The sequence below is a fragment of the Bos indicus x Bos taurus genome, chromosome 3 (assembly GCF_003369695.1).
Source record: "Bos indicus x Bos taurus breed Angus x Brahman F1 hybrid chromosome 3, Bos_hybrid_MaternalHap_v2.0, whole genome shotgun sequence".
Classification (NCBI taxonomy): domain Eukaryota; kingdom Metazoa; phylum Chordata; class Mammalia; order Artiodactyla; family Bovidae; genus Bos; species Bos indicus x Bos taurus.
The window spans coordinates 21,304,798-21,317,073 of record NC_040078.1 but is presented as its reverse complement, the minus strand read 5'-3'; the positions used below and the strand labels follow the sequence as shown (position 1 = coordinate 21,317,073).

The 12,276-nt window shown below is 41.9% G+C and overlaps 1 protein-coding gene across 3 annotated transcripts in view; it reads right to left on the bottom strand.

Moving 5' to 3' along the window:
- The window catches only part of LIX1L (limb and CNS expressed 1 like), a 32,437-nt gene that overhangs the window by 2,316 nt on the left and 17,845 nt on the right, over nucleotides 1–12,276 (bottom strand). Inside the window, exons 4-11 of one of the 3 annotated variants that reach the window (XM_027535129.1) lie at nucleotides 8,303–8,398; nucleotides 7,670–7,747; nucleotides 7,195–7,348; nucleotides 1,667–1,789; nucleotides 1,332–1,391; nucleotides 1,129–1,206; nucleotides 518–654; nucleotides 113–249 (exon numbers count right to left, since the gene is read on the bottom strand). In XM_027535129.1, coding sequence (XP_027390930.1) covers nucleotides 113–249; nucleotides 518–654; nucleotides 1,129–1,206; nucleotides 1,332–1,391; nucleotides 1,667–1,789; nucleotides 7,195–7,348; nucleotides 7,670–7,747; nucleotides 8,303–8,398 — 863 coding nt within the window. The remainder of the gene's footprint in view (nucleotides 1–112; nucleotides 250–517; nucleotides 655–1,128; nucleotides 1,207–1,331; nucleotides 1,392–1,666; nucleotides 1,790–7,194; nucleotides 7,349–7,669; nucleotides 7,748–8,302; nucleotides 8,399–12,276) is intronic. The other 2 variants (XM_027535136.1, XM_027535144.1) reach the window with 2 other exon arrangements.

Genomic DNA, 12,276 nt, shown 5'->3' with positions numbered 1-12,276 from the left:
CTACAAAGAAGGAAAAGGGGCAGGGCCCATGAGACGAACATAATACTATGTCCTTATTCTGCTTTGCTCATACTCCTTCCACTAAGATAATGCTTTTCCCTCTGCACTTTACCTCCTCTTGCCCTTGGGTGGACCCCGAACAAAACACCAGTCCACGCTGATTGGCTGTCCCATCAAATCCTGGCCATTGAGTCCCTCCATAGCAGCCTGGGCCTCCTTGTATGTTTCATACTCAACTAGAGTATACCCCTGGAACAAGAAAAAGACAAATTATCAAAACTCCATCAAGCTTTTTTCTACTCAACTAGAAAAATCTATCAACCTTAAACAACAAATGCATGTCACACCCCTATTATACATACAACTTATCTGTTTCTGCCTCTTTGCTATGTCTAACAATCAATTCCCAATCTCATTTTATTTCAACTCTTGGCCAACCACAGTCAACTTTGGAGAACTACCAATGCTGTCTAAGGGTTATGGATGAAGAGAGGCAATGGAGTATGGCTCAAGATACCTTTAGATATCCTGTACGTCTGTCCAGATTGAGATGGATATTTTTTATTTCTCCATACTCTGCAAATTTATCATGGATGTCTTCTTCCGTGGCTTCCTCATGGACTCCAGTGACAAAGAGAATCCAACCTTCAACAGCTGTAGGTAGGGGAACGAAGGAAAGTTGTTTGAGCACAAGAAACACTTAAGCAAGATCACACAAGTAAAGTGTGTGCAGGCTCCACAGAGATTGGTTAAGCGACCTCTGACTCCATTCCTCAGTTCAGTTGCTCAGTCGTGTCCGACTTTTTGTGACCCCATGAATCACAGCACGCCAGGCCTCCCTGTCCATCACCAACTCACGGAGTTCACTCAGACTCACGTCCATCGAGTCAGTGATGCCATCCAGCCATCTCATCCTCTGTCGTCTCCTTCTCCTCCTGCCCCCAATCCCTCCCAGCATCAGAGTCTTTTCCAATGAGTCAACTCTTCGCATGAGGTGGCCAAAGTACTGGAGTTTCAGCTTTAGCATCACTCCTTCCAAAGAAATCCCAGGGCTCCATTCCTACTGGGTTTTATTTCATTGGTCCCTAACTCTGTACAGACAGATCCCTACCGATTCCATTTACTTACAGCGTTGTGGTCCGGGTTCATCGCCATCCTGCTCCACGCTGTCATAATCCTCACGCATCCGCGCTCGAGACCCCTCTTCTATTAGAAACACACAGCAGATCACCGGAAATCCCCCTTCTCCCACTGTTCACCGTAGGTCTGAATGGGGATTCCAAAACTCGTAGCTCTCTCCATTCGACCCCATTCCACCCACAAACACTCACCGGAGCCAAAGCCACGGCCCTTCCGTTTCTTCGCTTTTTCTTTTAGTTTGTGGATGCTCTCTGGAGCCCCAGAAGAAAAGGAATAAGTGAAAAAGGTAACAGGTGTTTACAACAATATTCTCTCTGCAAGACATTATCTGAAAGCAAATCCCACCACCTCCAGGCTGTCCCTTCCCGGCCCGCCCCTCTTCCGCCCAAAGGGGGCGGAGTCTCCAACCAACAGAACCCGGTTCCCTGGCTCGTATCCTCCCCAATGGGGAGAAAGATTATATTTTCCTAAAACGTCCTTCTCTCGCACCTTCCCCGCTTCCCGCAGCCGCCTCCACTGTCCTCACCGTCCCCATCCTCATCCATGGCGAAATCCTCGCCCCCAGCCTCATGAAGATCAAGTACGTCCGCCATCTTTCCTTCCCTCCAACTCTCGTCCTTGCCTCTCAGGCACTTGGCTCCTCGGGAAACTGTCGCGGAGGGAAAAGGTCATCAATCAAGTTGACCAATTAAAAACTAACACTAGGTCCCGCGCTCGGCGCGGTAAAAATACGCAATGGAGGCGGGCCTAGTTTGGGAAGATACCGGAAGTGTTACTGTAGCCATCTTGAGCGCGTCATTAGCTGAGCGCGGCACCCGTGTGCGGCGAGGTAGGGGGTGGGCGGGGCTAGTGAGTTCCTCTTAACCAGAGTTTCGGACATGACTGAGCCCCTAACACTAAGTAACTTAACCAGAGCAGCCAACAAAGAGTAACTACTAACAGTGAAAAGTGAAAGTGTTAGTCGCTAAGTCGGATCAGTTCTTTGCGATCCTATGGGCTGTAGCCCGCCAGGCTCCTCTGTCCATGGAGTTCTCCAGGCAAGAATATTGAAGGGGGTTGCCATTTCCTTGTGAAGCCCAGCCGAATTTTTATTAGCGGGTTGCTTTTCGTCTCTTTTCATTCCATACCAGGAAATGGAAGCTGAAGAAAGTTTTTTCTCTAAAAACTTGCAGGCCTATACTGTACCGAGGAGCAGCTGGATCTGCGATGGAAGCATTTAAAAAAAAAAAAAAAAAAGTCAGCAATGCTACTTCAAAAAGCTGCTTCTGGAACGTACTGTTCAGTTCAGTTCAGTTCAGTCGCTCAGTCGTGTCCCCTGAATCGCAGCACGCCAGGCCTCCCTGTCCATCACCAACTCCCAGAGCTCACTCAAACTCACGTCCATCGAGTCGGTGATGCCATCCAGCCATCTCATCCTCTGTTGTCCCCTTCTCCTCCTGCCCCCAATCCCTCCCAGCATCGGCTTTCTCTCAAGAAAATCAGCCGACCTGGTTTCCCGTGAAATACTACTGAGACACATATCAACTTTTCTTTTTTAATTTAATAATGTCTCAAGAAATTCCCTGGCGGCTCCACATTTTTACTTCGGGGGCCCCGTTCAGTTCCTGGTGGGGGAACTAAAATCCCGCAAACCCGGGGTCACGCACCCACCCCCCAAATTAAAAATAGTCTCTTAAATTCTACCCACCGCTTCTGGGAATTAAAAAGAAAAAGTCGTGATTTTAAATAAAACAGAGGCTTTAGCTTCTTTGAGGATAGTACAGACATTTCACGTTTAAAAACCCAGGAGTTGAGGCGAAAAAGAATATTGCCCCCACATTCTGGAATCCGACGTAGGCCTTAAAAAACAGTAGTGGATAAGTAGTCACTTGTTTATTAATTTTTAAATCAGTTGTGAATGCCTATATGTGTGTCTAATATTAGAAGAGGTGCTAGCAATACAAGGGGAAGTACAGCATCAATCACTTTATAATAACATTATGAAAGTGATCATTGCTGTTACAAGGTACTACAGCAATACAAGTTTCTAATAGGACTGGAAATAAGGAGAGTGCATTTGAGGGAGGGCTTCCATTTAAACTGTGCTTGTAAGGCTGTTTTGCTTTCCAGGCAAAACAGTTGTATTGAAACTAAGAAACATTAATCCATTCTCTACCGTACATAGTATGATCTTTTTAAAAAAAAAAAAAAGTCACATCTCTACTGATATCCCCCTTACTTATTTTTGCACTTAGAATAAAATTCAGACTCACAGCCTGCTCTGTGTCTCCATACTGTTTCACCACCATTCTTCCCTCTCACCTATTACTTTACTATACTTTTCTCAACTATGTTTACTCCCTATACTCAACTATCTTGTACACTTTCTCATCTCTGGACATTTTGTAACTTTCTGTCCCTGATGAGCTTCCTTCAGCTTTTCACATGGCTGGTTCAACCCCATCCTGTAGGTCTCCCTGAAATACTGCTGTCACTCAAAGGAGTCTTCTCTGTTCTATCCTTCACTCTTATTTCCTTGACAGAATTTAAAATCAAATCTTGAATTACTTTGTTTACGTTCTAGTTTGTTTACTGTCTTTCGCATTGGCAGACATTCTTATTTACAACTATATCCTCAAAGTTCAGACCAGTGCCTGATTCATAGTAGACAATTGCTAAATACATATCCAATGAGTATCAGGAGGGCAAGAAATTTTTTATGCCTGATGCTGTCTAATTAGGAAACAAAGTTGGAAATACAGTTTAGGGTCAAACTGTATGTCATGTTAAAAATTTGGAACTTACCCTATAGGCAAGAAATTTTTCTAATTCAATATTTAGTATTCATAATTTTTAACATTTGCAAGTAGCCCCCATACTATTTTTGACTTGTGTTTTTCCTTAAATAGACTGGCATTTTAAATTTACGTGCTGTGCTGTGCTTAGTTGCTCAGTTATGTCCACCTCTTTGCAACCCCATGGACTGTAGCCTGCCAGGCTCCTCTGTCCATGGAATTCTCCAGGCAAGAGTACTGGAGTGGGTTGCCATGCCCTCCTCCATGGGATCTTCCCAACCCAGGAATTGAACCTGGGTCTTCCACATTGCAGGTAGGATTCTTTACCATTGAGCTATCAGGGAAGCCCCAAACAAATTTATACTGTTTAAATATCACTGCCAGCAGTGGAGACCATATTTTTCTATTACAAATTCAGATAAAAGCATAACTAAGAAAAATGAAAAATGTTTGGCCATCTACCACCGAAAATCTTGTCAGATAATGCCAAGGGTTCACATATAGAACTTTGGGAAGTGCTGCTAAAGGTAAAGATAGCTAGATGATAGTTTAAGCAAGGGAGTGGTACAGTGATAAGTATTTTAGAAAGAAATCTGATAGTAATGATGAAGATGTGAAGAATGAAGGTAGAGATAATTAGGAAGCTGTTGCAGTGGTCCAGCCCTGAGATGCTAAAGGAATGAACCAATTCAGTAGATATGGACAAAACAGATTAGGAAGTTTATATAGGGGTAAACTCAACAGTAAGTGATTGATTAGATGATGGCAAAGAGGAATTGAAGGATCTCAAGGAGAATTGAGGTTCTAGCTCAGATTGCTGGGCAGTAATTTCAGTAACGTGGGGAGTCAAAGAGGAGAATGTATGGAGAAATGGGTTTTATTTTAGATAAGTAAGTTCAAAGAGTGTGTGTCATTCAGGTGGTAATGTGCAATGTGTGGAAATACAGATATAAAAGCTCAAAAGAGGTTGGGGTGGAAGGAACAGGTTTGAGAACTGGGTGTATGATAGAGTTTAAGCCACCACAGTGGGTGTGACTGCTAGTGAAAAAGGGCAGAACTTGAGGAGAAAGGGTCAAGAACCAAATTCAGGCTCCTCAAATATCTGGAGAAGGGGAGGCAGATGCCTTCTCCCAGCAGTACAATCTTATTTCTTCCACCCTAAAAATACTAAGAAAAGTTCTTTTTTGAACTTTTTAAGAGGGTCGTTTTAGAACGTCTCTGATACATGGGTCTCAAGAAAGAGTCAATATGGCTCACTAGACAAAAATCTATTTTTAATTATATAAAATTATACATATAAAATACATAGAGAGTACTAAAAAAGTAAGTAAAAATTTAACACCAAAGGTGGACATATCAGGGAACAATTTTTCTCCAAGTTCTTTGGGATCTTACTGGTTGGTATTTGAGAAAAATAATCAAGGAGATGCGAAGACAAGTTCTTTCCATAACTCACAGAGAAAACAGCAAAGGAGAAATGAGGGTTTGTGATTTCTGGATTATAAACATAAATAAAAACTGAATAGACACACCTATTATTTAAAAGTAGGGAGCCTCTGCTCCAACCTTACATGTGTTTCATGGAATACAGAGATGGGGCTTGGAGAATTCAAGGAAATCCCTTTCAAGTACTAATATTACTGTTGTTAGATTCCTTATCTCTGGTCCCATATATACTGGTCACTAAGATGATTTCAAAAGCAAGAAAGCTGACTTTCATCTTTCCCCTATCTGATCCAAATGTGCAAATTGTAGCCTGTTTTCTAACCTATTTCTAAAAGCAAAGTGTATAACTGTTAAACAGAAAGTGTAATTACAGGAATATTAAATTTCCCAAACTCAGTTTAGGAAGTGCACTGAGCTATAATATAGTATTAAGGTGAGTACAGAAACAAGAAGAAAATATATCTTAGAGAGATGTACAAAAAATTCTCCCAAAGGGGAATGCTTTAGCTATACTCCAGATCATCTTTCTCCTGTTTTACCCAGGAAAGAGGTAAGGGAAGAGAATAGTATTCATATTAAATACATAATTAGCTGATCATTGATTCTCTTTCCCGTCCTGGAGTTTCTCATGGTTCCCATTAGGAAGTGCCATAATGCCAAAGTATCTTCTAATTTTCCTGATCGGCTCATGCTCTAATAATCATTGTGGAGGAAGAGGAAAGAAAAGAGGAACACCAATGTGAATCTAGTTATATACATCTAAGGTCATAAACAGTAGCCACTTCATGGGAGTAGGAGGAACACAGCCCTCACCAAATTGGACAGATGTTTCCAAAAACCAAAATGATGGGAGGAGGTTTTTAAGAAAGGGAAATATGTTTTACCTTTACCAATCTTTGCAGCAGGAAGATCTATAGACAGGGCTTAACTAAGCTTGGTGAGCAGGGGAGGAGGATTGAAAAGAGAATATGGAAAGATGAGTAACTTCAACCCTTACCCGTTCAATAGATTCTGGTATGGTATGGTATCTAGGCCCCAGAAGCAACACAGGTGATAAACCCCTGCAGGCTGTGTTTATAATTCCTCTCTTCTTCCTGGGAAGTTTCTCAGCAATGATTTTAAAATTAAGAAACAAACAGCTCTCCATTTCCCTTTCAAATAATAATGTGAGGAAGCCCTAAAATGAAGTACCATTTGGAGGCAGAAGAGGAGTAAGGTGGTAGTGTGGTGTGATGTAAGCTATGAAATAACCTAGTTACTGAGGGAACAACTTGGTACCAAGTAGGCCCAGCTCAAGATAAAACCAAAGCCAAAGTTTTCATTTTCATGCTCTGTTTGGTCCAAGAGAAAGCAGGAATGAGGGTAAGGGTGGGGCTCACAGCCCTTATTCAAGCTCCTTGTTATTTTAAAAGGAGACGTGAACACCTAGTAAGTCATTTTGTGCTACTGAAATGACTACACAGAGTTACTGGCAGTGTAAGAGCCCACAAAGCTCTGAACACAGCCTGCTCTTCTTGTAAAGCAGTGTGGATATGTTTCAAAAGCAACTACATCCAAAAACTAGAAGTAAGAAAAGGGATATCTCAGCAAATAGGAATCTAGGTGTAGAATTTATACATACACATATATATCTCTCTATATTTTAAAGTATAAAATTGAGAAAGTATGTACAGAAATCACACTAAGTCTTAGAAAGGACATATAAAAAACGGGCCTGGAGATGATGCGAGTATGTGGGTAGATGCCTAGCAGTTGGAGGAATGCATATTGCCCAGTTGCCCAGCAGCCAGCATGAGAATATCTTTCTTCTCCTTGTGGAAGCGCAGCTCCTTGCCTGCCAGCCGGGCTTCATCCAGCTCCCGCTCAGTAGAGGCCAGCTCTCTAGACAGTGCCCCTGGCACACTCTGCTCCCGGCTCACCCAGTCCAGTGCCATTTGGTGGCGAATATCATCATCTAGGGCTCGGTGTGAATAATGAGCCAACACTTCCTGGAGGGGGAGAGGAATGTGAAAATCACGGACAAAGTAAAGGTTCATTCCTCATTAACCCATCTGGGACTAGGAACTCTCAGCCTTTGAGTCCTAACCAAAGTCAGCACTGGTGTCCTCTGAGGAGAGTCTTACAGGAAAACCTCCTGGTGGGAGAAGCAAGGCAGGTAAAAGAATCACAGTTAAGATTATAGGAATGAAGTGGGCACTTTACCTAAGCCTTTCAAGACTCACAACCTGGTAGGCCTGCTTATTTATAACACAACAGCCACCTCAAAACAGCCCTTCTGCCAGACTCCCCTCATCCACAGGAACTCTTACCTGCCGAGAGCACTGTCTTTCCCTCATGGCCTTAAGGCTGCCATTCCAGTGCAGCAGCTGAAAAACTGTCATTAGCTCCTGGAGGAAGAAAATATGAAGTGCCAGGACTGGTATAGGGAGGTTGCATAAGAATTAAATATGGTGGGGAGGAGTACTTCCCTGGTGGTCCAGTGGTTAAGAATCTGCCAGGGGATGCAAATTCAATCCCTGGTCAGGGAACTAAGATCCCACATGCCACAGAGCAACTAAACCTGCTCGCCACAACCAGAGAGTCTGTGCACCCCAACAAAAGATCCCGCATGACACAATGAAAATCCGGCATGGTGCAACTGAGACCTGAGGCACCCAGATACACAATTAAATGTTGTTGTTTTTTTATAATAATTAAATGGGGAAACTTTCACAAAATGTATTTGTGGCAGCACGCCTTATACCAACTCTGATATGTCCTTGGGGCCTTGGGGAAAGGAAGATATTTATATTTTGAAAAATATTCTATAAACTTTTCTCCTTTCCTTTCCAACTGAGTCTTGGTACGAGGCGTGTGTGTGTGTGTATGTGTGTGTCTATGTGTGTGTGTACAGTCTAATCCATGTTATTAGAGCTAGGGAAGTAGGTGGAATAGTATAGTACCTGAAACTCCAACATTGACTTGCCCTTGTTGGATTCCAACATGAATCGAAAAGCACCAATCCCTGTATTGGGGTTGTCAGCTTCCTCCCTGTTGCCCTGGTAACAGAAGAAAAGAAAAGACAATAGATTTTCAGTCAGGATTATCACCTCGATCAGGACTGTCCAGGAGAAATATAATACAAGTCACGTGTTTAATTTAGTTGCCATATTACAGTAAAAACAAATAGTATTAATTTTAATAGCATATTTTATTTAACCTAACATACTTAAAATATTATTTCAACTATAATTAGTATAAAATTTATTAATGAAACATTGTTTTCCTTATACTAAGTTTTCAAAATCTGGTGTCTGTTTATCTTACAGCATATCTCAATTCAAGTGCTCAATAGCTACATGTGGCTAGTGGCTATTCTGCTGCTCAGCGAAATCCTAGAGGCCTCTGGAGCCATCACACATTTTAACTTAGGTGACAGAGACAAGTCAATCTGATTTTCCCTATTTTAGAAAAGGGAGAGCACTGAAACATAGAGGAGAGTCTTGATTTAGCTAAAATAACAGAGTGAGTTCAGCATATAAGACTGGACTAACCTAGAGGGCAATTAGCAAATGCATTTTAAAGACTGACTATAAAAGTCATAAGCATGGCAAATTCTGGGTAGCAGTTTGGCCTCCTGGACATTTGCCTCGTGTGTCTTCTACTGGCAACATGACCCTGCCAGGGTCGAGTTAAGATACATTGACCTACCTGTAAGCCTAGAGTGTATGAAAAACAACACAGTACAGAAGTTAAGAGCGTGGACTGGACTACTCTTATGGTCTTGGTGAAGTCATTTAACCTCTCTGTTCCCCAGCTACCTTATTTGTAAAATGACAATAATCATGGATCTATTTTACAGGATTATTTTAAGGATTAAAGATATTCTTTTAAAAATTTAAATTAAAAAAAGATAAATTTAGTCTAACAATTCTAAGCATATAATGTAGGTGCATTATCATATTGGACCTGATATCCAGTTACACAATCCAAATCCATTCTGGTACGGGCTCTGGTTTGTGCTATTTGGTTGGTGGTTTCATATTATTAAAGATAATTCTAGGTCCAGGGTCTTGCGGGGACTTCCAAAATGAGGGCATCTCCAGGTTTCCTAGTGATCCTTTTTGTCAACCCGATCTAGAAACATTAGGCCGGGAGACTACTGGGAACACAGGGATCCAGCTTTCTCCTCTTGCTTCCTAAGAGGTTTCCTGCTCTTTCTAGCCAGTTCCACACACACACCCCCAAACTCCCAAGAAATGAACTTCATTCTGCTCTTTTTGAGCAAAGGGATCAGGTAGAGTTCAGGAACCAATTAAGTTATATCCAAATTCAGTTTATTGTGGGATACTTTATCATGGGGTTTTACTGTACATGTATCACACTTAAATAATGTCAGGCATTTAGTAAGCATACCATAAGTGCTAGTTTATTATCATTCTTTGCCTTCACTGTGCTAGAATCAACAAGAAGTCAGAACTACTCAAAATCAACCCACTTTGTTTTGTGGCTCATGAGAAATAATCATGCCATGCATGGTTAAATCTTTGTGTTGAAACAAAGATCATAAAATTTGGATTTAGAAGTGAAAATCTAGAGGAAGGGAGAGAAAAGGTGGTGATTTTCATTATTATGATTTAGGGCTCTGAAGCAAGCAAGAGTCTTCATTCTTATCTAGAACTGTTCACTGCGATACCTTATTCAGTGCCTCCATGATACAGCACAGAACAGCTGCCAGCAGAGGCTGCGGGGCAGAGGAGTCCATCTGCCCCACGCCTTTCTCAGTTCCCTTGAGAGTTGAGGGGATCAGTATCATGGCACATCTGTAAACTATCTGGAGTATACCAAATGGCATGACCCAACATTGACAAGTTCCATCTCATAGGATACTTCTACACCTAACAAGGTTATAAATGAACTCCATTTATTCAATAAACATTTAATTACAGAACACTTGATTAGTGATAGGAACATTAGAATATAATTGGAAAGGAATTAGAATTAATTTAATTTAACCTACTTATTTTACAAATGAGGAAATTCAGAACCACAGAGGCTAGGTGATTTGTCAAAAGACAGAATACAGTGTTAGACTCAGGACTTTTAAAGGACAAAAGTTAAAAGCAAAAAATGTGGACATCACTCTTTCAGTTCAGTTCAGTTCAGTCGCTCAGTCGTGTCCGACTCTTTGCGACCCCATGAATTGCAGCACTCCAGGCCTCCCTGTCTATCACCAACTCCCGGAGTTCACTCAGACTCACATCCATCGAGTCAGTGATGCCATCCAGCCATCTCATCCTCTGCCGTCCCCTTCTCCTCCTGCCCCCAATCCCTCCCAGCATCAGACCATGGGCTAAGACCAAATGAAAATAATTTTTTTTTTTTTTTTGAGAAAGGGAATTCCCCTGGGATATTAATGAGCCATCCACTAAGTTCTAAATTTGAGAGGTTAATAAAAAAAGAATAGTGGCATGAAAATAATAATAGTTTACATTTCTTAAACACTTTGTAGCAGACACTGCAGGTGACCTACCCAATGCCTATTTCCTTCTTCCATACTACAGGGCCTACTCATCTCCCAATTACCTCAGAGAAGAGTGATTTTATCCTAACTCCAAGTGGGTAAATCCTAATCTCCTTTGCCTGTAACTGACTTTAAGGTGAGAATTCTGGGCATGGGTGGTAGAGGGAAGGTCTGCCAAAAGGCTTCTGGGAATAGAGTCCTTAATACTAAGGAGATACTAGAAAAGATGGTCTCTTTCTGTCTCTGAATGTAGTTTTCTCTATATTTGACAAATGGAACTCTGTCTCTGTCTTGTACCCTGAGGGGAGTCAGCCCAAGGGCAAAGCCAGTATCTAGAGGATGGCTGAGTGGAGAGATGGAAATAATTTGGGCCAGTAGATGATACTCTTTTTTTTTTTCCAGGTTAAAAGTCTGTTTTGATGCTTCCCTCGTGGCTCAGTGCTAAAGAATCCGCCTGCCAATACAGGAGACACAAGTTTGATCCCTGATCCGGGACGATCCCACATGCCACAAAGCAACAAAGCACCACAACTATTTTTTTAATTAAATTTATTTATTTTAATTAGAGGCTGATTACTTTACAATATTGTATTGGTTTTGCCATACATCAAAGTGAATCCGCCATGGGTGTACAGGTGTTCCCAATCCTGAACCCCCCTCCCACCTCCCTCCCCATACCATCCCTCTGGGTCATCCTGGTACACCAGCCCCAAGCTTCCTGTATCCTGCATCGAACCTGGACTGGCGATTCGTTTCTTATATGATATTATACATGTTTCAATGCCATTCTCCCAAATCATCCCCTGCCTCCCTCTCCCACAGAGTCCATAGGACTGTTCTATACATCTGTGTCTCTTTTGCTGTCTCCCGTACAGGGTTATCGTTACCATCTTTCTAAATTCCATATATATACATTAGTATACTGTATTGGTGTTTTTCTTTCTGGCTTACTTCACTCTGTATAATCGGCTCCAGTTTCATCCACCTCATTAGAACTGATTCAAATGTATTCTTTTTAATGGCTGAGTAATATTCCATTGTGTATATGTACCACAGCTTTCTTATCCATTCATCTGCTGATGGACATCTAGGTTGTTTCCATGTCCTGGCCATTATAAACAGTGCTGCGATGAACATGGGGGTACACGTGTCTCTTTCAATTCTGGTTTCCTTGGTGTGTATGCCCAGCAGTGGGATTGCTGGGTCGTATGGCAGTTCTATTTCCAGTTTTTTAAGGAATCTCCACACTGTTCTCCATAGTGGCTGTACTAGTTTGCATTCCCACCAACAGTCTAAGAGGGTTCCCTTTTCTCCACATCCTCTCCAGCATTTATTGCTTGTAGACTTTTGGATCGCAGCCATTCTGACTGGTGTGAAATGGTACCTCATTGTGGTTTTGATTTGCATTTTTCT